Source organism: Pleurodeles waltl, chromosome 7 (genome assembly GCF_031143425.1).
Source record: "Pleurodeles waltl isolate 20211129_DDA chromosome 7, aPleWal1.hap1.20221129, whole genome shotgun sequence".
Classification (NCBI taxonomy): Eukaryota; Metazoa; Chordata; class Amphibia; order Caudata; family Salamandridae; genus Pleurodeles; species Pleurodeles waltl.
The window spans coordinates 23,728,181-23,750,499 of record NC_090446.1 but is presented as its reverse complement, the minus strand read 5'-3'; the positions used below and the strand labels follow the sequence as shown (position 1 = coordinate 23,750,499).

Below are 22,319 nucleotides of genomic sequence, written 5' to 3'. Positions count from 1 at the left end.
TACCTTGAACCTCAGTTAACGCCTGTGGCACTTTAGGACAGGTATATGAAAATAAGTGTCCTGCAAGTTCAAGAACATTATCCAGTCACTCATATGCAGAGTAGCCAACATCTGGGTCAGTGTGAGGATTTTGAATGTGTCCTTCAAAAGATGAAGTTCCTAGATAGGCTCAAGACCACCATTCTGCTTCAGAACAAGGAACCAGAGAGAGTAACAACTCCCTCTTCGCTCCGAGTCAGGTACCTTTTCAATGGCACCCCTGAGGAGCGATAGCCACATCCCCAGTAGCAGCGTGGACAGGTGCTCATCTGAAATTTGCTCTTCTGGGAGGAATAGTGGGAGGAGAGAAAATGCAGAACTTACAGCCATTTTGAAAAATCTGTAAGACTCACATGTTAGACATGATGGAATCCAAAATGTTGAACGTAACCCCCTTTGGTTAGGCATGCGCCATTAAGGGTAAGCTAGAGTGGTGTGGTGGTCACTGCAGCAGGAGAAGAAGAGCTGGCGGACTGACGGCTCGGCTGGTTCACATACTGCCTGACAGACTCACTGCCTCAAAAGTAATGGGGTATATGGTGCCTCACTGATTGAGAATGCTGTCCCTATCTATATGTCAGTCCTCTGGAATTCTAAACTCAAAGAATGGGTGCAGAAACTATGTAGCTAGGGTCAACAACTCCAAGTGTGTTGTAGCTTGGCTGTCTTTAAATTGTTCCAATTCAGAGTCCAACTTCTCACCAAAAAGTCAATACCTATTGAAAAGCATATCCACGATGCAGGCCTGTTCATCACCAGAGTATCCTGTGGATTGCATGCACAAGTGTTAACGAAGAACAACACTGGTACTGGAGCAGACTGCCCTCTCTAGGCAATGCATAATATCTGTGTGGGCAACATATTTGCCCACGTCCTGTCCATCATGAGCCATCTGTGGCAAAATGGCTTTATATACTTCTGGGTTTCATTGGCCATGTCCCAAAAGGCATGTGTGTAATGGCTCAGCAGGCAAACAGCATTTACTAATCACAGTGCCAGACTGGTGGAAGAAACCATGTACTTGCCAAAAGCATCAATTCTCTTGGATTCCCTATCTGGACCAGTGGTCAGAAATTATTTTGGATTTACCTTGCTGGTCAAGGCCTGTAAAAAACATCTCCCTGTGGTGGAGTGCTTGATAAGAAAATCCTGGTCACCAGGAGTTGGCCTGTGACATCTGGCCACCTGCATATTCAAAAGAATGTAAAAATTATCTTCAATTAAATAGCTACCAAAGTATTATAAAGGGCACCATTAAAACGATTTAAGGGCTTAGAGGTTGCTGGCCCAGGCTGCAAATTTCTGTTAAAACATTTGTTTTGGTCTAAATTGAGGGTAGCTGCCCTCCTGACCACCACTGCGAATGAAGCGTCTTCTTCTATGGGGGGCGCATGTAGTGAGTCAATCTCCGTCTCAGGCAAGGTGTCAAGCCTCCTGGCATTCTGTAAATATGTAAATCAATGTATAAGGCATCATCACTATAATGGGGGTGAGTAAGCCCATCACATAAGCCCTCATCATCATCCCCATTCTGTGTGTCCCCAGCTGTGGTATAGGATCAGAGTCAGAACCAAAAAGACAATAGAGCTTTTGCATATAGGAGCAACATGGCAGAGGCACTGGGCTGGAGTCAAGGTGCATGATGTTCAGCTGTGCTTTTGCATTTTTATAGCACAACATGGATCGGGCTTAAGCCAAAATCGGTTCAGGGTCCAACATTGTGGTCAGCCCTGGATCATCTTCCAGCACAAGTGCCATTGGTACCAGCACTGAGCAGCAGGAACTGAAAAGTGGTATTAGAGGTTTGTACCACATTCAGAATGGGCCCAGTTACGGGTACCAATGGATAGACAGCAATGGGCTAAGACATGTCAGCAGTAAACACACATCAAAAATTTGCAGCATGGTCTCCATGAACGTCATAATCTGCTGCGGGTATGAAGATGGCCTGGGAAATTCTAAACACATTGGGATCAGCAGAGGAATTGGTCAGTGACCTCTATGGAGTGTGACTTGCATTTTGACACCATTGTACCTTCGCTTTGGTGAGTAGCAGTATTGGGTCAAATCCCACATTGTTTTCTTATGCTTGTGCCTGGATATGGACTTTGACTTACTGGAGGACTTCAAAGCAAATTTCAGCAGTCAGGGTTGCAGCCTGCAGCCTAAGCCACAACCTGGGATATGAGTATGATCTAAGTGAAGTCTGTGACTTCTTCTTGAGTTTGGAGAAATGCTGATTCCCCTCCCGATCTCTGATCACCTTAGGGTGCATGATGAGGGCACACTTACGACATAACTTATTATCATGTCTGGTCACACCTCAAGAAGATCCGTAACCAATATCTGCTTCCTGCAGTTTAGGCATGGATTGAAACCTGTTGTTCAGGGAGGGGCATAATTTCTTAGCACACTGCAGAAATTATTAGAAGTTGTCGGAAAACCAACAGAAAACTCCAGATCCGCATTAGAAGGTATGGAAAGAAAGGAACTGATGTCAGGCTGCATGGATGGTACTTACATGTAGCTCTGCTCTGTTATTCACAGGTGATGTGAAGTCAGAAGGGAGCTGCACCACTTAGCGTAAAGTGGGAGAACTGCTACAGAAATTGTTTCCAGACCCAGTCTGGCATCTGGAAAGTATTCTAGGGTGAAACCCCTTATGGAGATCAAAATCAAGGCCATAGTCTATTGCTGTCTGAATCTCCTCCTCTGTTACATTTCCTCTAGCTCTTCTCTCACATCATCACGAACAGTAGGAAGGCACAAATTTAGTACAAACCAGCCGTTCAGGGTTCTCGTGCCCGCATGCGTGGATTCAAAACATAGGAGCCATACTCCTGATCAGTAGTCAACAGATGCATGATTATGGTATCACTATGTCCTTCTGTCACCAGTATGGATAACTGTTAGCAAAGCTGGGGCACCAGGAGGCAACCAGCCTTCTCCTTTGTTCGTAGTACCTACACTTAATGCGAGTCAGTGCATACTGTACCCAAACTGTAAGGCATTAAGATAATACGTGATCTGGGAGAGCTCTCTCAGCGAAGCTGACAAGAGGGCTGGAATCGTACCTGGAAGTAAGGTCTCTCATCTTCACCAGCATTTGTTTTTCCCTAATCTGGTTACCATGTAGCACTGAATCCCACATCAGTAATCCTGGTACCTGGGCCCTGCCCACAAGCCACTGGACTTATGCAGTTAAAGTTTATCATTATATTTTTTAGCCTAAAATAAGTAGAATTTTCCCTCGATGTTGACAAGTTTAAGAACATATAATGAATGTTGAGCAAAACATACATCTTTATGGATACCTAGATACCTAAGTAATAATTAAAAATACCACCTTTTTACATTTTCTTTAAAGTCTTAAAATTATGTTATAATTCTTTAAGTACGTACATGTATCTATTACGATTCAAATATAATGTTAAACTCAATATAGAAATTAAAACCAAGATCCTCCCTTCTCAACAATGTTTCAACAAAACTAACAATTACTAGATGTGAAAGAAGTAGCAAGCTATACACACAGGTACTGTCAGTGCTTCCAATTACCACATTTGCACACATGACTCTATATTAAAAATCTTTCCAAATTTGCACTGTTAACCATTATCATGTCAAATTTGTATTTAACAAACTCAAATGTTTTATTACAAAGTCATAACATATTTCAAGTTGCATACAATTTTAATTTCACAAAAAACTAAATATATGTTTTTTAAAATGAGTTCATACTAACTTGCCAAACAGATTCTTAAGGCCAGGCAAGCTGGTTTTGCCAATTCCTATTGAACATTAGTTGTAAGAAAGGTGGTCACACAGTTCTACGGCAAAAGAATGGGAACTTCTGCTGAGAACTTTGGTTAGCTTCTCAACCAAAAGTGTGGACTTGGCATGAAGCATTTTATTTACTAAGCATTAATGAGGACTACAGTGGTATGGTCAATGTAGCACATCCCAAGCAGATTGTTGCATATTTATATACTGTAGCAGCCTAAGAATATATTGAGCAGTCATTGCATAGCTTTAAATAGGAACATGAAGGTGTACTAGCTAATTTGGCACATAATTCTGGGATTTGGTTATCTATGAGGGTAAAAGCACTGTGTGTAAAAGTGGGTAGGGGCACCTCAGAAAACCTTTATCTCATTGGTTAGGGAGTGACCAGGAGTTTCCCCCACCCACATGCTGGCACTGGGCATAAAGGGGCACCCTCAATGCCCTGTACAGAACACTGCTGGACCTGTGGAAGACCACCAGCAGGTAGAACAGTGGAGAGAAACCCCAGGGGCTGGACCTGCTCCCAGTCATACCCAGGACAGCATTTCAGCTCCAGGAACACAAATGTTGCAAGAAGCCTAAATCTGTGCTGAGCCCAGTTAATCAGTTACAACTCGATTTATCTTATGCCTTGCTGATGGCTTCTGAGAGATTCAATCTTAAAGGATCCTGGCCCTGGCTGGTGTTACAATGTACTCTTTCCACCTTCAAAATTGTAAGATTGAGCATTTGAAAACGTTTTCTGAACTACCACTGGACCGCTCAGACCAGCAGCCACCGACGGTAACCTGAATTTGCTGGTCTGCCCCACTGAAAGCAGACTGACTTCTAGAAAAGTTTAAAAGTCTGAACGTAGAGAACTTCACTCGGACCAATGCTGAGCAGCACCCCGACAATGCCTTCCTGGTTCCAAACTTGGACTTTGCCCGCTCAGAGTTTTCCCACCTTCGACGATGAGAACCTTGGACTTCCTACCAGAACCGAATCTCCCACTGAGGAGCCACACTTTAGCCGACTGCCACTGATGAGCCCTTCTACGGATCCAGCCTTCAACTCTACCTGCCAATTACCTCAAGGACTTTTCTTCAAAAAAGTGACTAAGCAAGAAGGTAAACTTTCCACCGGGATGAACCTAGTGCTCATGTTTGACCAGTGCTCCATTGTGGTGTGCCCTAACTTTTGACTTTGCCTGATTTAGTGTGACCAGATACTTGCAGTAAGCACTTTGAGCTTTTTAAAACTAGAAATAATTAAAACTTTGGAAAATCATATCTCCGGTTTCCTACATCCAATCTTTGGTGTTTTCAGTCTATCCGTTCATTAAAATTTAGCACATTTTTATAAATTTGAATGGGATTTTTTCTGTGCTTTGTCGTCTACGTTTTAACTGTTTTTGGTGCTGGCAAATGCTTTACAAATTTCTCCTAAGTCTGACCTTTGCTACATCTAGCAAGGGCTGAGCTCATGTTTAAATTATTGAGACCTAACTGGACCTAGTAAGGAACTGTGCCATCATTACTTGACAGGGACTACTTTCCACTTCAACTAATAATCCACTTTCCCACATATCTTTTTTGCTTTACAATCACTGTTTCCCTGGTCCTTTTTGGGGGAAAAGAGCTATACTTTGGCAGAGCACATCGGGGTGTGCCACCCAGCCATGCAGGCAGACCATGCCTCACAAATGGAGTTTCAAAAGGGTCTGCCATACCACTGCTTCACCCTACTAGCGCCCGTCCTGCTGGCTGTTTCCTTGACATGGGTGCACCTATAATGTTGCTGCATTCCCTGCTGGCATTTACTGATCGGGTTGGCCCTGTTGCGTTGAATCATTGGTAAGATAGCATCAGTGAGTTATCCACATGTCGAATGGAGCTCACGCAATGCCGTGAGGCAATGGGACAGAGTCCTTGACCTTCATGTGCTAGGATTGGTTTTGCAACTAAGATGAGATTTGGTTTTCTTGATTAACTGTCCCTCACAGTCCAGGGAATTCTCAAGCATTTCTAGAAGGATCCCATGGTCAATAAATCGAAAACCACAGATCAAGATTATTTAAAAGGGATGCAAAGAGCATTGTCTTCCAACTGTAACATGGGTTTCTCAGTGCCCCTGTCTAGCCTGAACTCAAATTGGTAACCACACAGCAGCCTACTGTTAGTGAAAGTAACTTAAGCTGGGATGCTGCAATGTTTGCCGATTTTAGTCGCTATGGGCAGATTATAATACACCCACGATACCACTGGGTTTAAAAATATGAAAAACTCTTTTCTACTTTTGCAGCTGTAGGACATTTTTTTGCCATCTGATTCGCTAATGGGAAGCACTTTTATTTTGGTGCCTGGTTAAATTAGGATGCTAAATGGCAACATTTTAAAGTATTGCTCCAGATAGAGGAAGAAGGTAAATTGAAGTGCTTTAGTTATATGCAGGGCCACTGGAATTATGTGGTAGGAAAGGACCAAATTATGAGACTGGGTTACCAATTGATGTGGCAAGAAAAGTCCAATTAGGCATTTACAATGCCAATATCTCTAACTCTCGCAAATGCAAGACATATTGCATTGCAAATGCTTGTTTTAAATTACACATGATTATCACTGACTTCAAGTTGATGGTAATTGCACTTTCTAGATGCCCAAATTGCATTTAGCAAGTGCTTTGTACATAAAAATAGGAATCGCAAATAGGTAATCTCTATTTGCGATTTCCTGTTCAGGGGATCGCAAATTGCAATTTCAACAGGGTAGAAATCTCAATTTGCGATTCCCTTAAGTCCTTTGTACATCAAAAAAGGCTGCTTTGCATTTCTTAACGGCCTAAAATAGTGATTCGGACTGTTAATAAATGGAAAAGGGCTTTCTACGTCTGGCCCTTGGTTCGGTTTTCTCAGTCTCTTTATTTCTGGTTAGTCGGAGACACTGTTACTAAACTGTCCTTGATCTGTGTTCTCTCATTTCTGTAGCTCTCTCTCCTTTCTAATAGTCTCTGCGCTCATTGCTTTCATCAGTGCTATCCTTCTACTACTTTTGTTCTTTGTCTATTCATCTTCCTGACGCAGTCTTTCCCTGAGGTACTTGTCGCTTCCAGTTCTTGGAGCACGGTTTCATCTTCGGAATCTGAATTCACTCCTGTTGTTTCTCCTGCACCATCTTCATCTGGCAGTGCAGTTGTTTCTGTGTGATCTGTCCCAGTACTCTGGGGTTTGCCAGGGACCTGAGGATTCTTAGGTCAGGCTTCGTCATGCCTTAGAAACATCAAATCGGTCTGGACTTGGAGAACCAATGGGTGTTGTCCCCACCTCGTCTCCCACCTGTCTCGCTCTCTTCGTATGCAAGGTATGCACCAAGTTAGGAAGACCTGCACATACGGTGATGTTGGGCACAAGGATTACTTTGTGAGGCCCTCTCCAGCGATCTTCCAAGCTTGACTTGGCGTGTGTTTTTTTCACAAGAACTGAATCCTCTGGGCTCCGGTCAAGGTATGGGTCAGACCGCATGGCTGGTGCAACCAAGTAGACCAAGTGAGAGATAGAAAGCACCACATCAGCCAGTTCTTTGCATTAGTCAAGGACTTTGTCATTTGTAATATTCATTAGCAGCACAGTAGGGACAGAACAAAATTCTCATGGCACTCCCCATCACTGCCTTGGGGTAGGGACTGTTCAGTTCTTTTGCAGAGGGTGCTTCGGATGCTCATTACTACCTGCAAGAGTGCATCTGCCCACTTGAGAGACGTGGAGAAGCATGTTTTTGCTAACTTAGCCATGATCATCCCGTTTACTCCGGACACTTCGGTCTATACTGCAGTGGAATTTCTTGTCGATATGTAAGGCTGTGAACAGCAGCTGTATCAATTCACTTTTGAAGTGACTATCTTGATCTGATTCAAGATAAACTGGCATGCCAAAGTATGGAATCAAGTCCCTCAACAGTTTTTGGGCCATATTCAGACTAGCACATCGCCTACTCGGGTATGCCTCCACCCCCTTTGAAAACCAACACATAACAATTAGGTTATACCACAGCCGATTACATCAGGGCATATCCAAGAAGTCGATCTGGAATCGATTGAAGGGCCACCTAACTTTCCTATGACTTTCCTATGTCTTTGTATGAGGCTAGGAGGCTTACTTCTTGGCTCAACGCTTTGACATCTTTGGGTTTAGTGTACTCTACAAATTCACTTCATTTCATTTTATTTCTCTGTCACAACAGTCTTTCCTCCTTCATTTAATTTCTGACACACTATACCAGTGCATCTCAAAAGTTTTAGAGCCACAATCTAATTGTTAGAACCCAGCTAGCTTTAATAGACATGAAGTGGGGACTATTTTTTAAAACACCATTGATAACAACTCTACCACCCTGCTCGACAACCTCTGCAACCTCGGCCTCAAACAGCTCGTCACGACCCCCACCCACTCCGTAGGACACACACCGGACCCCGTTTTCTCCACCAGCAAACATGTTTCCTTCAGCCACACACCGAACTCCACTGGACCAACCACAATTGCATCCACTTCTCCTTCGAGAAACCCACAACACACCATCATCTGCAATGGATTCCCCACCACAGATGGAACAAGGTCACCGAAGACCAATTGATCACTACCCTCTCCCGGAACCCACCCATCGACACCACCAATACTGACAAAGCAGCCTGCAACCTCAGGCAATGGATTGACGACTGTGCCAACACTCTCGCCCCAACCAGAAATCCTTCCAACAGACAGGAGACAGAAAGGGCTTCTGGTTCACCGCTGATGTCCAAGAATCTAAGCAAACATGCCAAAGACTCAAAAAGAAGTGGCGCCAAGATCAGACACTGGACAACCTCACAGCCTTCAAAAACGCCATCCGCAGACACCACCAACTCATCCGAACCGCCAAGAGAACCGCCTTCAAAGAACGCATCAACAACAATGCACACAGCCACAAAGAGCTCTTCAACATTGTGAGGGAGCTCTCCAACCCCGGCTCCAACTTCAACAACATCCTGCCATCACAAGACCTCTGTGACTCCCTAGCCACCTTTTTCCACCACAAGATCGCAGACATCCATGACAGCTTCAGCACTCAGACCCCCCGTCAGCCACCGACACCACAGACTCACCACCCACCAGCCTCCAGCTCTCCTGGACCCACTTCAAAGACAACAACACCATCAAAATCATGAACACCATCCACTCTGGCTCACCATCTGACCCCTGCCCTCACCACATCTTCAACAAAGCAAGCTCCGCCATCGCACCCCAACTCCGGAAGATCATCAACAGTTCCTTCGAGTCTGCCTCCTCCCCGGAGAGCTGGAAGCACGGCGAGATCAACGCCCTCCTCAAGAAACCTAAGGCGGACCCAAAGGACCTCATGAACTCCCTGCTCCCCTTCCCGGCAAAAGTTATAGAGAAAATTGTCAACAAACAACTGAACCGTTTTCTCAAGGAGAACAGCACTCTGGACTCATCCCAATCCGGATTCCGCAGCAACCACAGCACCAAAACTGCCCTGATCGCCGCCACCGATGACATCAGAACCATACTGGCCAACAGGGAAACCACAGCCCTCATGCTCCTGGACCCCTCAGCCGTTTTCGACACCGTCTGCCACCACACCCTATGCACATGCCTCAGCAACGCAGGAATCCGTGACAGAGCCCTGGACTGGATCACCTCCCTTCTCACCGGCAGAACTCAGAGAGTCCGCATCTCTCCATTCCGTTCTGAAGCCACCAAAATCATCGGTGGCGTACCCCAGGGTTGGTCCCTCAGCCCGTCCCTCTTCAACGTCTACATGGCTCCGCCCGCCAAAATTGCCCGATCTCGCAACTTCAACATCATCTCATATGCTGATGACACCCAGCTGATCCTCACCCTCACCAAGGACACTGCCAAGACCAGCCTCCATGAAGGAATGAAGGCCATCGCAGAATGGATAAACAACAGCTGCCTTAAACTGAATTCCGACAAGACTGAGGTCCTCATCTTCGGCTCCACCCCCTCTGCATGGGACAACTCCTGGTGGCCTTCCACACTGGAAACCACACCGACACCCGCCGACCATGCAAGCAACCTGGGATTCATCCTGGACTCTTCACTATCTATGACCCAGCAAGTCAAAGCCATCTCCTCCTCCTGCTTCAACACCCTCTGCATGCTTCGGAAGATCTACAAATGGATCCCCACTGAAACCAGAAGAACAGTCACCCAAGCCCTTGTAAGCATCAAACTGGACTACGGCAATACCCGCTACGAAGGAACCACGGCCAAACTCCAGAAAAGACTGCAATGCAGCCAGAATGCATCCGCACGCCTCATCCTGGACTTCCCCCGCCACTGCCACATCACAGCCCACCTGAGAAATCTGCATTGGCTCCATGTCAACAAGAGAATCACCTTCACACTCCTCACCCACGCGCACAAGGCACCGCACAACACCGGACCAGAATACCTCAACAGAAGGCTCTCCTTCTACACCCCGACCCAACAACTTCGCTCTGCCACCTTGCCCTCGCCACCATCCCACGCATCCGCAGAACAACCACCAGCGACAGATCATTCTCACACCTCGCTGCCAAGACGTGGAACACTCTTCCCACCCACCTGCATCAGACCAAGGACCTCCTTACCTTCAGGAGACATCTCAAGACTTGGCTGTTAAATCAGTAGCAGCACCTCACCCTCTCCCTCAGCGCCTTGAGACCCTCACGGGTGAGTAGTGCGCTTTACAAATTCCCTGATTGATTGATTAATGTAATAGTTGACATGCTTTCAAAATGCTTTGAATTACCAAAATAACACACTCTTTACAGCAATTGTTAGTAAATGGCACCCCTTTGACCAAGCCCTTCAACATGTCTGTATCAGACTCAGGCTAAGATAGTGATCTCACCCATAAATGTGGCAGATGGTGAACTGCCCTGAAGCTGGAACACTTTTCAGAGTAAGGCATAATATGGCCTGTTTGGATAAAGATATGTATATATATATAGCAGGTCTATGTAGTGCAAGTACTATCCCAAGGGCACTGGAGCACTTCACATGAGCACCAGATTACATTATATAGGGTTGGATTTATTTTATCTATAGCACAAGAGATTAAGGGCCTGATTTAAATTTCCAGAGATGAAATATCCTGTTTGCTGAAATATAGATCCCATGGGTAATAATGGGATTTATATTTCAGGGGATAACCCGTCCACTGTAATAGAATAACCCATCCACCGAAATCTAAATCAGGCCCTAAGTTATGCGCCCAGAGCAAAGACTGGACTCAAACCTTGTTCTCCAGATCCTAAGTCAGCAGCTCTGATTGTTAGTCCAGATCCATATTTCTCAGTTCATGTTTGAAAGTTATGATGGAATGATTGTGTATGATTACGTATTTTGAGCACATTTTCCGCTGAAATGGCTTTGTGAAGAAGAAAGACAAAGCAGCAAAAAATACCCGAAGGTTCACCTGGAGTCTTGCTTGGGAATACTTGCAAGGATTTATTTTAAAACTGGACTTAGAGACACAGGGGCAGGGGCTGTTTGCACCGGATTTGGGTCATCTTGTTTTATGCAAATCTGGCGCAAACTTAACTCCATATTTATATTTTGCGGAAAACTACCTTGCGTCAGTGAGATGCAAGGTAGGCGTTCCAGGGCAAAAAATGACTCAACGGCCCTAGCACCTTATTTATCCTCCCATGCAAAAATCACGCACAGGAGGAGGAGGGCCTTAAATAATGGCGTTAAGCCTCCTTAGCACCATTATTTAACGTGTGGATCAGGGCAGGCGTTAGGGGACCTGTGGGCCATTTCCCATGGTCAGAGACCATAGAAACAGCCCACAGGTGCCCTTCCCTAACCCCCAGGAACACCCTAATCCACCCGCACCCACACCTGGAGCACACCTAAGGATGGAGGACCCATCCCAGGTAAGTCCAGGTCAGATGGTGTGCGCGGCTTCGGAGGTCTACTCAAAAGACCTCCGAAGTCGTAATGACCACCTATATGTGCAATTTGAAACAACATTTTGAGAACAAATGATAATACGTCAGGACTCTAACATCCATGAGGAGAGGGATGCAAATTAGATTCAATCCTTGCTTGCAGTGCAACTTGGTGGTAAGTGTTTGTTGAAATCTGCATAAGGCATAATACCATAAAATATAAGCTGTTCAGACAGCAGCCGGGTTAATAGTGAAGTTCCTCTGCTGTTTGCACAGCTAATGGCCAAGTTGTGCATATTGTCTGCTGTTGAGTGAGCTACAAAGTGAATAATGAGATTTATTTTCTATTTGCTAGGCCACTGGCCAAACAGTACATCATTTCTGCTATTTAATCAGCTGCCGGATAAATATTGTTTTTTGTTGCAATTTGCCAGGCTGCCAGTGAAATAGTAAAGAACTTTAGCCAGTAGCCAGGAAAATAGTTACATTTATTTACTACTTGTATGGCTGTTGGTCATATTGTAAATAACGGCTGATGTTTTGCCAGCAGCCGAGTAATGAGTGAAGTTCCTTTGCTGTTTGCTTTATTACTGGCCAAAGAGTATATAACCTCTGCAATTTAGACAGTGGCCAGGTAAAAAGTTTTCTCGTTATTTTTACAGGTGTCAGCCAAACTGTGTGGAATCACTAATATTCAGTTTTTGGCCGGGTATATCGACACGTTTTTCAGATATCTGTACAACCGACGATCAAACAGTGCAGAATCCTTAATACTACGCAAGTGGTCAGGTAAAAAGCAACATTTCCCTGCCATTTTCTAGCTTGCCAGCCAAACAGTAAATTATTTCTAGTATTTAGCCAGTGGCTAAGTAAATAACAGAGAAAAATCACTATTTACCAGGCGGCCGGCCAAAATGTGGCTACCTCAAAACAGTATTGCCCTACTGGAGTTACTAAAATAAATCTACACCCAATGGAGAGATACTTTTGTAAATGATACTTAGGCCACACTGTCAAACAACATTGCTTTTATCAAAAGTGGGGCATGCAACTCGGATGTAACCACTGTCAACCAGTTCCTAGAGGATCAATCTGAAACAAGCAAGCAGGAACAGCTATCAAGGACCCCACAGTGTCAATTAAATGAGCAGAAAGCAACATGAAAAATCAGAATCCTGCTCAAAATCAGTGGCTTCCTATTGTCTATGTCTACAGTGTATTTATGACTCACATTGCTGTCGAGTAACAATCTGCTCCTTATTAAAACCTGCACTGCCTTGTATCCTACAAGATGTTTTCCGGTTATCCACTCTTCGCCCTACTTTGTACAGCAGCATGTCATAGTATTAAGGTGCTACTCTTAAAAGGTATATATAAAATTCTAGCAATATTCACAGCTGCCAACATCCGTTCAGATCTTAAAACTAAGAAACAGAAAAGCAGAACTCATTTTGGTGGTCACAGGATAACCGATGGAACACTGCAGTCAGTCACATGGCTTTCTTCGACAGAGGGAACTCCGTCTCATGCTGCATTCATTTACGGAAAAACCATCCTTCCTAAGGTATACGCAGTAACCATATCCATTTACAGGGAACCTGAAAAGGGAAGAACAGAATTTTGACAATTTGCATTTAGAACAACAAAATATGTTCATTTTACCTATGTGTGCCAGATCCATTGTTCTACTACTTATTCTCCTTAACTGGCAAGCATAAAAGAAAACACACAGATCCTAAGCAGCTTGGGGCATATGTACAAAAAATTGGCGTAGGGCAGCACCACAAGTCTTTGTGCTGCGCCTCCCTACACCAGTTTGAAAGGGCAGGAATGCGCTGTATTTATGAGATACAGTGCATTCCTGTCCTTTCATCCAGCACCAGCACACAATTTGGTGCCTAGAGCCAATACAGACACCCTTGCACAAAGGTGCAAGGGTGTCTGTGTTGTTGGCAGGATTGCCTCTGCTCGTCTATTGAATTCACGGCTGGGTCAGGTAGACAGTTGGGCTGTTTGTGTATTCACTCTAGGCAGTCACACAAAGGGAGATGAGGTGTGTCCTACATATCATGAAGGCCCATTACCTGACTGATGGGTCTTCCTCAGCTAGAGTGGAGTGAGGAGCTGATGCTTAAACCTGAATAGGGCTGGGTCTGTCCTCACACAAAGCATTCTCCAGCTCTCTGGAGTGTGTCTGGGGCCAAGGCACGGAATTACAGGGTCTTGTGCACTACAAAGACTTACCTTTGAAGTTTGCCTACTTCAAAGACAGAACTGAGTATAAGTACTGGACCCCTGACACCACATTGTTATCATTCTTCTGGACTGAGGTCATTCTAACTGGAAGAAGAGCTGGATGCTGTAGGAGAGACTGCCACTCTGCCAGTTGCTATGCTGTGCTGGTCTGCTGCTTGTTGCTTCTGGCCTGGAACTGAAGGGGCTGGACTTTGCTTTCTACATCTTGCTTCCAAAGGTTCTCCAAGGGCATTGACTGAGCTTGCCTCTTGTTAGTCTCAGGGACATCATAGACTTCAACTACCAGCACCTGGGCTCTCTTGCTGAGAGTCTGGACTTGCCAAGTGGTGCCAAATCCAGCCCTTGGGAGTGAGTTGTGGTGAAACAAGGAAGAAACAATTGCATCGACCCCGAGAATGACTTCGGAATCGGCGCCGCTCTCTGACCCCGCATCCTTGCCTGCACCGGAACTGAGTCCCCGCTGAGTGCAATGACCATAACCAAAGCCACAGGCCCAATGCTGCTGCAGCACCTCCGAAGTCCTGCCACAGCATGAGTCCAGAACGCTGTGTCACCGACATCTATGGCACCCAACTCCACCGCAGCACGTGTGCCCCCGTGGTGTGTTGCCGCCTCGCATCTTGACCTGCTGGATTCATCGACCCTGTCTTGTTGTAAGGAAACTATGCCTCGCCGCCAACACCGCATCACCTCCCCTGCAACCGTAAGGAGCCAATGCCTCACATCCCCTGCCTAGCAGTAAGGAACCAACATCTCATCTCCCTGGTGGCAGTAAGGGACCGACGCCACACCAGGACCAGCGACTCCTCATCTCTTGACTCTGTGCAACATCTTTGTTTCCTCATGGTTTTCCAGGGTACTGTAACCGGCATCCGTGCAACTCCAGGACTAGCCCGCACTTCCTTTCGAGTGACATTGGACTGTTGGAGACGACTCAGCCAAGATGTCCTAATATCCCCAGTTGGAGCTATTGTATTTCTAAACACTATACTAAGATTTAGCCCTCATTACGAGTCTGGAGGTCCTTGGACCACCAGACTCACAGTGGCGGTGAATACCGCCATATTAGGACTTCGTCAGTGAAACGCCACCCATACTGCCATGGTAGTCAGACCGCCGGGGCGGAGGTGAGCACCTCCAGCCCTGTTGTCCTGTGAAGACCACCAGCGGTATTACGAGGTGGTATTACGAGGCGGTGGTCTGCCAGGGTTTTCGTGGCAGTCGCACAACCCTGAAAACTCTGGCGGAAATGTTCCATGCAACAGGAAAATCCTTTCCTGATGCTGGCACACGCCTCCTCCACCCCTATCACCCTTCAGGACTTCAACCCACAACCCCCTTCCAAGCATCTCATCCCCACTCCCGGCACTCACTCCCCCACCCCCTTCCAAGATCTCACCCTCTACCCCGCTCCCCGTACTCATTCCCTCCCACCCACCACTCCCTGCATAAATGCACACACACACACACCAACATACACGCATTCACACACACTTCCATACATGCAGTCACGCTCACCAACATACACACATTCACACACACTTCCATACACGCATTCACTCTCACTACCATACACACACTCACACACACACAACACTCTCCACCCTCCCATTCCCCTCCCCTGTTGGACAATCGACTTACCTTTTCCAGCGAGGAGGTCGTCCAGGAGGGAACGGGTCCTGGCGCTTCCACCACAGGCAGTGCCCCACCATCAGGACACCGCCACGCCATATTACTACACGTAATATGCCAGACAGAGTCCTGCTGGTATGGTGCTGATGGTACTGCCAGTGGTGGAACCGCCTCTGCGCCGCCGACCGCCAGCACAACTGCTAATGGATTTCCACCCAATTTCTGGGAGAAATCCTTCAGCATTCGTAATGTGATGGTCAGAAGACCACCAGCATTGGCGGTCTTCTGACACCCGTGTCTTTGGCGGTCTTTTGAAAAGACTGCCAAAGTCGTAATGAGGGCCTTAATCTTTGAAAATCTGTATCTTTACTTGTGAATGTTGGATTTTTGTGGTTTTGGTCTTGTACTCAGATACATATTGGCTATTTATCTAAACCGGTATGAAGTACTCTTGTAGTTTTTTCACTGTGTTACTATGTGTGTGCACAAATACTTTACACATTGCCTCTGAGATAAGCCTGACTGTTTGAGCAGAGCTACCAAGGGGGTGAGCAGGGATAATCTTAGCTGTGTGACTCCCTTACCCTGACTAGAGTGAGGGTCTCTACTTGGACCTTGTACTTGGACCGGGTGCAAACCGCTGCCAACTAGTGGCCCCATTCCTAACATCTGTGATTTAGTCTGAGGGTATTTTGTTGGTTTGTGTTGCTTTATAAGTTGTGTAAAATAAATAAATAAAATATAAAGATGTATCATGCAATCTTTTGGGTAATTAAAGTATGTGCTGCAGTTGGCTTGGATGTGCACATTTTCCTTCAAGATTTAAAACTTACAATATTCATCTTCATTACACACATACTTAAAACTAGATAGGTCTCATGTTGGTGGATCTTATATTAATTCTCTCCTAAAATTAGAACATTATGAGAACATTGGAATGTTGACAGCTTCACTGAAAACACTGAAGCAGAAGCATGCTATAAACACTGATACAAGCCCACTGTTGTCCACATTGCCCTAATCTACAATCTTTGAAACTCTCCCTCACTCCTAGCTCTCCAAGTTATGTGGATTGCACAGGAAATAAAGACACAGAGAGACTAGGTGAAAGCACACAGCAACCCTTCCCTCCCAAATCCTCCCATGCTTCATAGTATCATTGGAGCAGCAGAAGGAGGGAGGGGAACTCAACTCAGTGAGAATCAAGGACTACTGACTACTTTCACAATTCCCGCTATCCATAATCAATATCAATAATATGGCAACCAACTGCTGCACATACACAGCAGAAGCTGTGAAAGGCTAAATGGTTTAAGGACAAGAGGTGAAGTGTTATCAATGTCCCCCTCTGAAAATGTTTTCTTCTTAATTAGCACATTTCATCCTCATGGGGAATGGGGGAATGTTCTAAATAGCCTTATTGTGTGATGTAGAGGCTATATTGCACATGGGGTCACCTCTTGCCGTACACTCTCACCTTCAACTTCCCATTGGATTTAATGGGATTTAGATTTCGGCTGACGGGATATCCATCACCGTTGTGACGGAGTAACCCCTCTGCCAACATCTACATCAGGCCCTCTGTCATTTCTAATCTAGTCATGGTTTTCTTGGAAAGTTTGACTGAGGGTGTCGGCTCCCATGCTTTGAACACCTGGGAGATGGGGAAGAGTGACTGTTAAATTCCTTGCAATTAGCCATTTCCATATGGCTTGAGACGAATGCATCCCTGCCTGCTTGTTTAGTTAGTAAATAGTTTAAATTGTTGCTATGTTATCTTCTGAACAAGCAGAGAAGTTGTTCTGACTGCAGGAAGAAGGCATTTTAAGGTCAGATGAACTGCTCTCAACTCTAGCAGGGTGATGTGGTAGGGGTTTTCTTTGTGTGAGTCAGAAACAAAGAGGGGAAGGAGAGAGGTTTTTTAATGTGGCCCAGCACACGTTCCCCTCACAATCAATGCAATATGTCCCCTCACAATTAATGCAATACTCAAATCAGTGTGCTGTACGCAGCAAGTTCTTACCATAAAAACCTGATTCAAAGGTCATCAGAGATATCTTTTAAGGGATGTACTGGATCTTTTTTTGCCAGTCTCAGTGTCCAAGCCGTGATCAGATGACAGGTTGGTGAAGAAATTCCTGCTGTGAAATTGAACATCTGTCACGCCCTGCGCCCTCTAATTGGTTGCTTGTTCATTGCTTGGCCAATTCATGGGTTTACGGTTGAGCTGTGTCTCCCATTGGTTTTTAGGCAGGCCACCTCCATTGTTGATCGTCCTTCCTTTCGCAAGTATCCAGGTCCAGGTTTCATCAGGTTCTGAAAGAAATTAGTTGTCTCACCCGCCACCACTCCCAGTTTGGCGGGAAATAGTACGGCTTATTTGAGGCCCATCTGGTGTAGCTGATGTTTGACTGTTTTGTAGGAACTGCGCAGTTGTTGCACCTTCGCTGTGTAGTCTGTGTAGGACGTTACAGCGGCCTCCTCAAAGTGCTACAGTCCTTTGCCCTTGAATGCTTGCAAAATTAAGTCTCTGCCCTTGTAATTCAAGAAACGTGCAATGACTGGGCATGGGGGATGTCCCTAGGGACAGGGGCTGACCTGAGTCCGGTGGGCCTTTTAAAAGGAGAAGAAATTTGGGACCTTCCTCATCAGGACTGTGACCATTAGTCATTGTATGAGAAACAGTTCCAAATTTGGACCCTCAACCCTTTTAGAGAGGCCCTAGAAATGGACATCATTACATCAGGACTTTCCTTCTGCATCTTCCGCTCTTAGTTGTAGACACTTGAGGCCAGCCTTCATAAGTTGCATCTGAGATTGCACCTCATGCAGGGTGAGACTTTTTTGTTAAAGCATAGTCCGTGTCTCCAACCCTCTCAGATAATTTCTGAAGGTCAGTTTTCAAGAGGGTCACGTTCAGCAAAACTGTATCAATTTTATCTCTAGGGTTGTCTTGGTGTCTTCTATCATCCACAGTATTCTCTCCTACCCTGTAACAGCATATCTTGGTAGTCCAATATAACCTTAGTGGACAACTGGGGTGGCCTGGTCCCTTCTGGTTTCACCATCATAGTGTGCATGTGATTATTGGTATGTTAGGCCTAACTGATGTAGGGGTCGGGTCGCCGGGACACTCTCTCCTCCTTCTCCAAGCATCCTCCAGAGGGTGTCGCCAATCCATCTCTGCTTCACTCCTTTCACTTCAGGGGAGAAAGTCCTGATAGGGGGGAGGGTCCAGAAGGCCCTGAGTTTGTGGCACTCTCCTCGTCTCTGCCACATGCACCTCTTATGAAAAGGTCCTGCCCCATCCTCCTCACCCCCAAACTGGAGGCAGACACTGTACAAGCATACCCTGTTGTGGGGTTGTGATATCATGCACAAAAAGGGCAGGCGCTCCCGTTGCAACCGTTCACCAGTGTTGGGCATCCCTCAACCAGCATCTCAGTCCCCAAGGAGCCTCCCCTGACTGGTCCGGCTACTGGCCAAAGTTGGGCAACCACCTCTAATGGGACCCGCCCCTCCCTGGAGGCCCAGCCCTGCTCTCACCACAGGTACTGCCTTTGCCGAGGGGGGCCCTCCTTCTGCGGTGGTCTCTTGTAGGCCCTTGGTACCTGGAAAATGCTGAAGCTCCAGTCTGCTCTGTGGCCGCAGGCACCAGTAGGTCCGGGTCCCCTCACTGCAGTACATAGGCCCCACATTCACTGCCTGTTGCCCTATAAGGTGCCACTCAGCGGGGTCAAGGCCTCCGGGGTGCTAGGTAGAGGACAATATTGGATTGATCCAGAATTCATGGCAGAGCTCAGCAGTGCACTTCTTGATTAACCGCCATCTTGGCCACGCCCCTACCAATACATTGTTAAATGTTGTCAGATCATTAACTGGTGACACTCTTGCTGGAGGTATGTTTGACAGATTTGGAGAGTAATCTCTGATAGAAGGGTTGTCCATGAATGAAAGCGTGTCCTATGCCAAGATCATGACCTCCTGCTAGGTCTTGTATGAGATATTTTTGATCTAAAGTGAGAAGATTTTTTATTCACTAAATCTTCTCTGAGATTTAGTGCTTGATCTGGATCTTGAATGATGTCTATGTGATGAAAGTGGACTTGTGGGTTCCTGTAGTCTTGTGGGAACTAAGAATGAAGAAGGGTTGATCCTAGGTGAAAGCTTAGGGCATGCTACTGAACCTGGTGAGAACTTGGATAGTGTTGCCTTCTGCTAAAATTGTGCCAGATAATACTATTTCAGGAGTACGACAAGAAGGTAAATATGCCTGAGAATAATCTGAGCCTGGAGTGGCAGGTAATCTCTTGTTAACTAGCTAACATAGCCATCTTGGAGAAAGTTCTATAGATGGTGACACAGATCTTGTTCTGGTTGTTAGTGGCTTCAGCGTTGATGGTGGTTGCTTCTGGTGGCTTTGTTGTCAACTACACTGGCTTTGACGCTGATGACTTTAATGTACAAGGTGATGTATTTGATGTTGAATTTGGTAGTGATAATCAGGATTCTCTCACCGTCAAGAGGTCAGTCTTCAATGTCATGCTCTTTGATGTCCAACTTCTCGACATCGATGTGAAATAATGTCTCCTCCTCTGATGTCTTCTTTTCTTGGATCTACCCAAGGGACTTTCTGGGAGGATGAAGACGACACTCTGGTAGAAGACTGAACTTCTCCATGGTGTTTGGAAGATCTGGCAGCATATTGAAGTTCCTTCCCTTGCCACAACCCAAGTAGCCTAATCTTCTGTCTATCCTTCAAAGTTCTTTTTGAGAATGACTGACAATGAATACAGAAGTTAGGAGAATGATCTTCCGGAAGACACACTACACAGATCATTTGGGGATCTGACTGTGTCTTCTTTTTTCGACAAGAAGGGCACTTCACAAAAAGCGAAGGAATTTTTGACAGAAAAAAAAAAAACTCTCAACACGTCAAATGAATCTCGAATTATAAGGTTTTGGAAAGATTTTAAATGGATTTGGCCAAAAATCGCAGAGCTCAGTGCCCCAGGATTCTGTTTCCAGGAACCAGAAAAATGAACTAACTCAACTGTCACCATTGAGGCATGATGGAATGCAGTGTGCATTGTGGGCTTCTTAAAGGCACTGTGCCAGTTTCTTTAATCTCCTAAACTGTGCATTGCATCCTATTGGCTAAATAGTGCATTCATTTCTGTTCCATTTCCTTTTAAAAAAGGTTTATGAAAGATTTTTTATGGTCACTTTTCTGTCACTGACCAATAGTTATGTATTAGGCATCTTTTTTATAATGCACATTAAATGAAATCGGGCAACGTTTATCCTTCCTTTAGGCTTCAAACATATATGTAATGTACTGTTGTACAAAGTTAAACATATATGTATAATTTTAAAACATCTTTTTTTCTGGATCTCTTCATGTGAGGGTGGACTATTCAGTGGTTAGGACTACTGATGAGAATCAACTGGAAAAGAGGAAAAGATATTTAAAAACACCACAAATTTCTGTAGAGATCACAGGTGTGTTACGGGCAGTGGAACCAGGACTAAGGAGCAAGGACAGGTCTACATAATGAAAGGAATACGTAGGCATACATACAAAATATGACATCACACAAATGTAGTGTGGAATTTTTTAAGGCAGCCTTATAGAAATCTGGTGTGGAAGAAGCTCATACCCATGACCGTTCCATCCCAAACATCAGAAAGGCTGAATTCTAATCATGGGCCTTACAACATACAAACTAGGGTGGATGTAGATTTATTATAGGATATGACCAACAAGCATGGTGAATCAGACATATCTTGGCAGGACACTAGTAAGAACTCAGTTAAGCATAAAACAAAAATAAAACAGTATAGCACAAAAGAGTGATATGGACATCTGATTCTCTATCATCAGTAAAATGCACTTTTTACATAAACAAAACCGTGATATTCATGGGCCTGAGTGTGGTGTCCCACCATACTAATAGAAGTGACCAAGCCCTAACTCTTAGACACCAGGAATATAAATTGATTATTAAGATGCAATGTTGTAACACAGATGGATTAAACTACGATGAAGGTTAGGTCACAGATTTATACATGAATAAAATATCTCCTTCCTGAATAAATCTGAATACATTAACTTACCAGCCGCTAAAAGGAATCTAGACTTTTGTTTTTTAGATTCAAGGGGTGTTTATAGAATGTCACTAACAGCAAAGAATAATGCCTTCATGATTTCTGAAATGGTTCTTGCTTGCACAAGTGCTTACTAATTCAAATATACACCTGTAACTTACACAGTGGTGTTCCAACTAGTTCCATCAACCTATTGAAATTCTTCCTCCAATTTATGAAGACCAATCCATGGATACCTCCTACCATATTCTTCGAGTAGCTCTATCTGCAACATACACAATAAAGCGCATCAGTCTTAGCAATACAGGATCATCAAGTGATCTTGTACCTATATAAAATGATTTTAACTGAAATATTGTGCTGAAGACAGCAGAACATGGGACTCTGCAGAGTGAAATATCCCCTCCCAGACAAAACAAAATGACGAATGTAATGCTGCAAACATTTTATATCAGGAACCAGAATGTTATAGAACACAGGATGAAGTGATGTAGCAGTGTACACATAGAAAAAGTGTGGGATGTACAGTGTGAGAGAATATAGGAAGCAGCTGAGATACAGGT

At 45.0% G+C, this 22,319-nt stretch overlaps 1 protein-coding gene across 1 annotated transcript in view; it reads right to left on the bottom strand.

The window, feature by feature from the left end:
- Nucleotides 1–785: 785 nt before the first annotated feature.
- LOC138303580 (uncharacterized) overlaps nucleotides 786–22,319 on the bottom strand; it is a 69,654-nt gene continuing 48,120 nt past the window's right edge. Inside the window, exons 4-5 of the mRNA XM_069242844.1 lie at nucleotides 21,918–22,021; nucleotides 786–13,358 (exon numbers count right to left, since the gene is read on the bottom strand). Of these exons, the coding sequence (XP_069098945.1) occupies nucleotides 21,947–22,021 (75 nt within the window). The 3' untranslated portion in view covers nucleotides 786–13,358; nucleotides 21,918–21,946. The remainder of the gene's footprint in view (nucleotides 13,359–21,917; nucleotides 22,022–22,319) is intronic.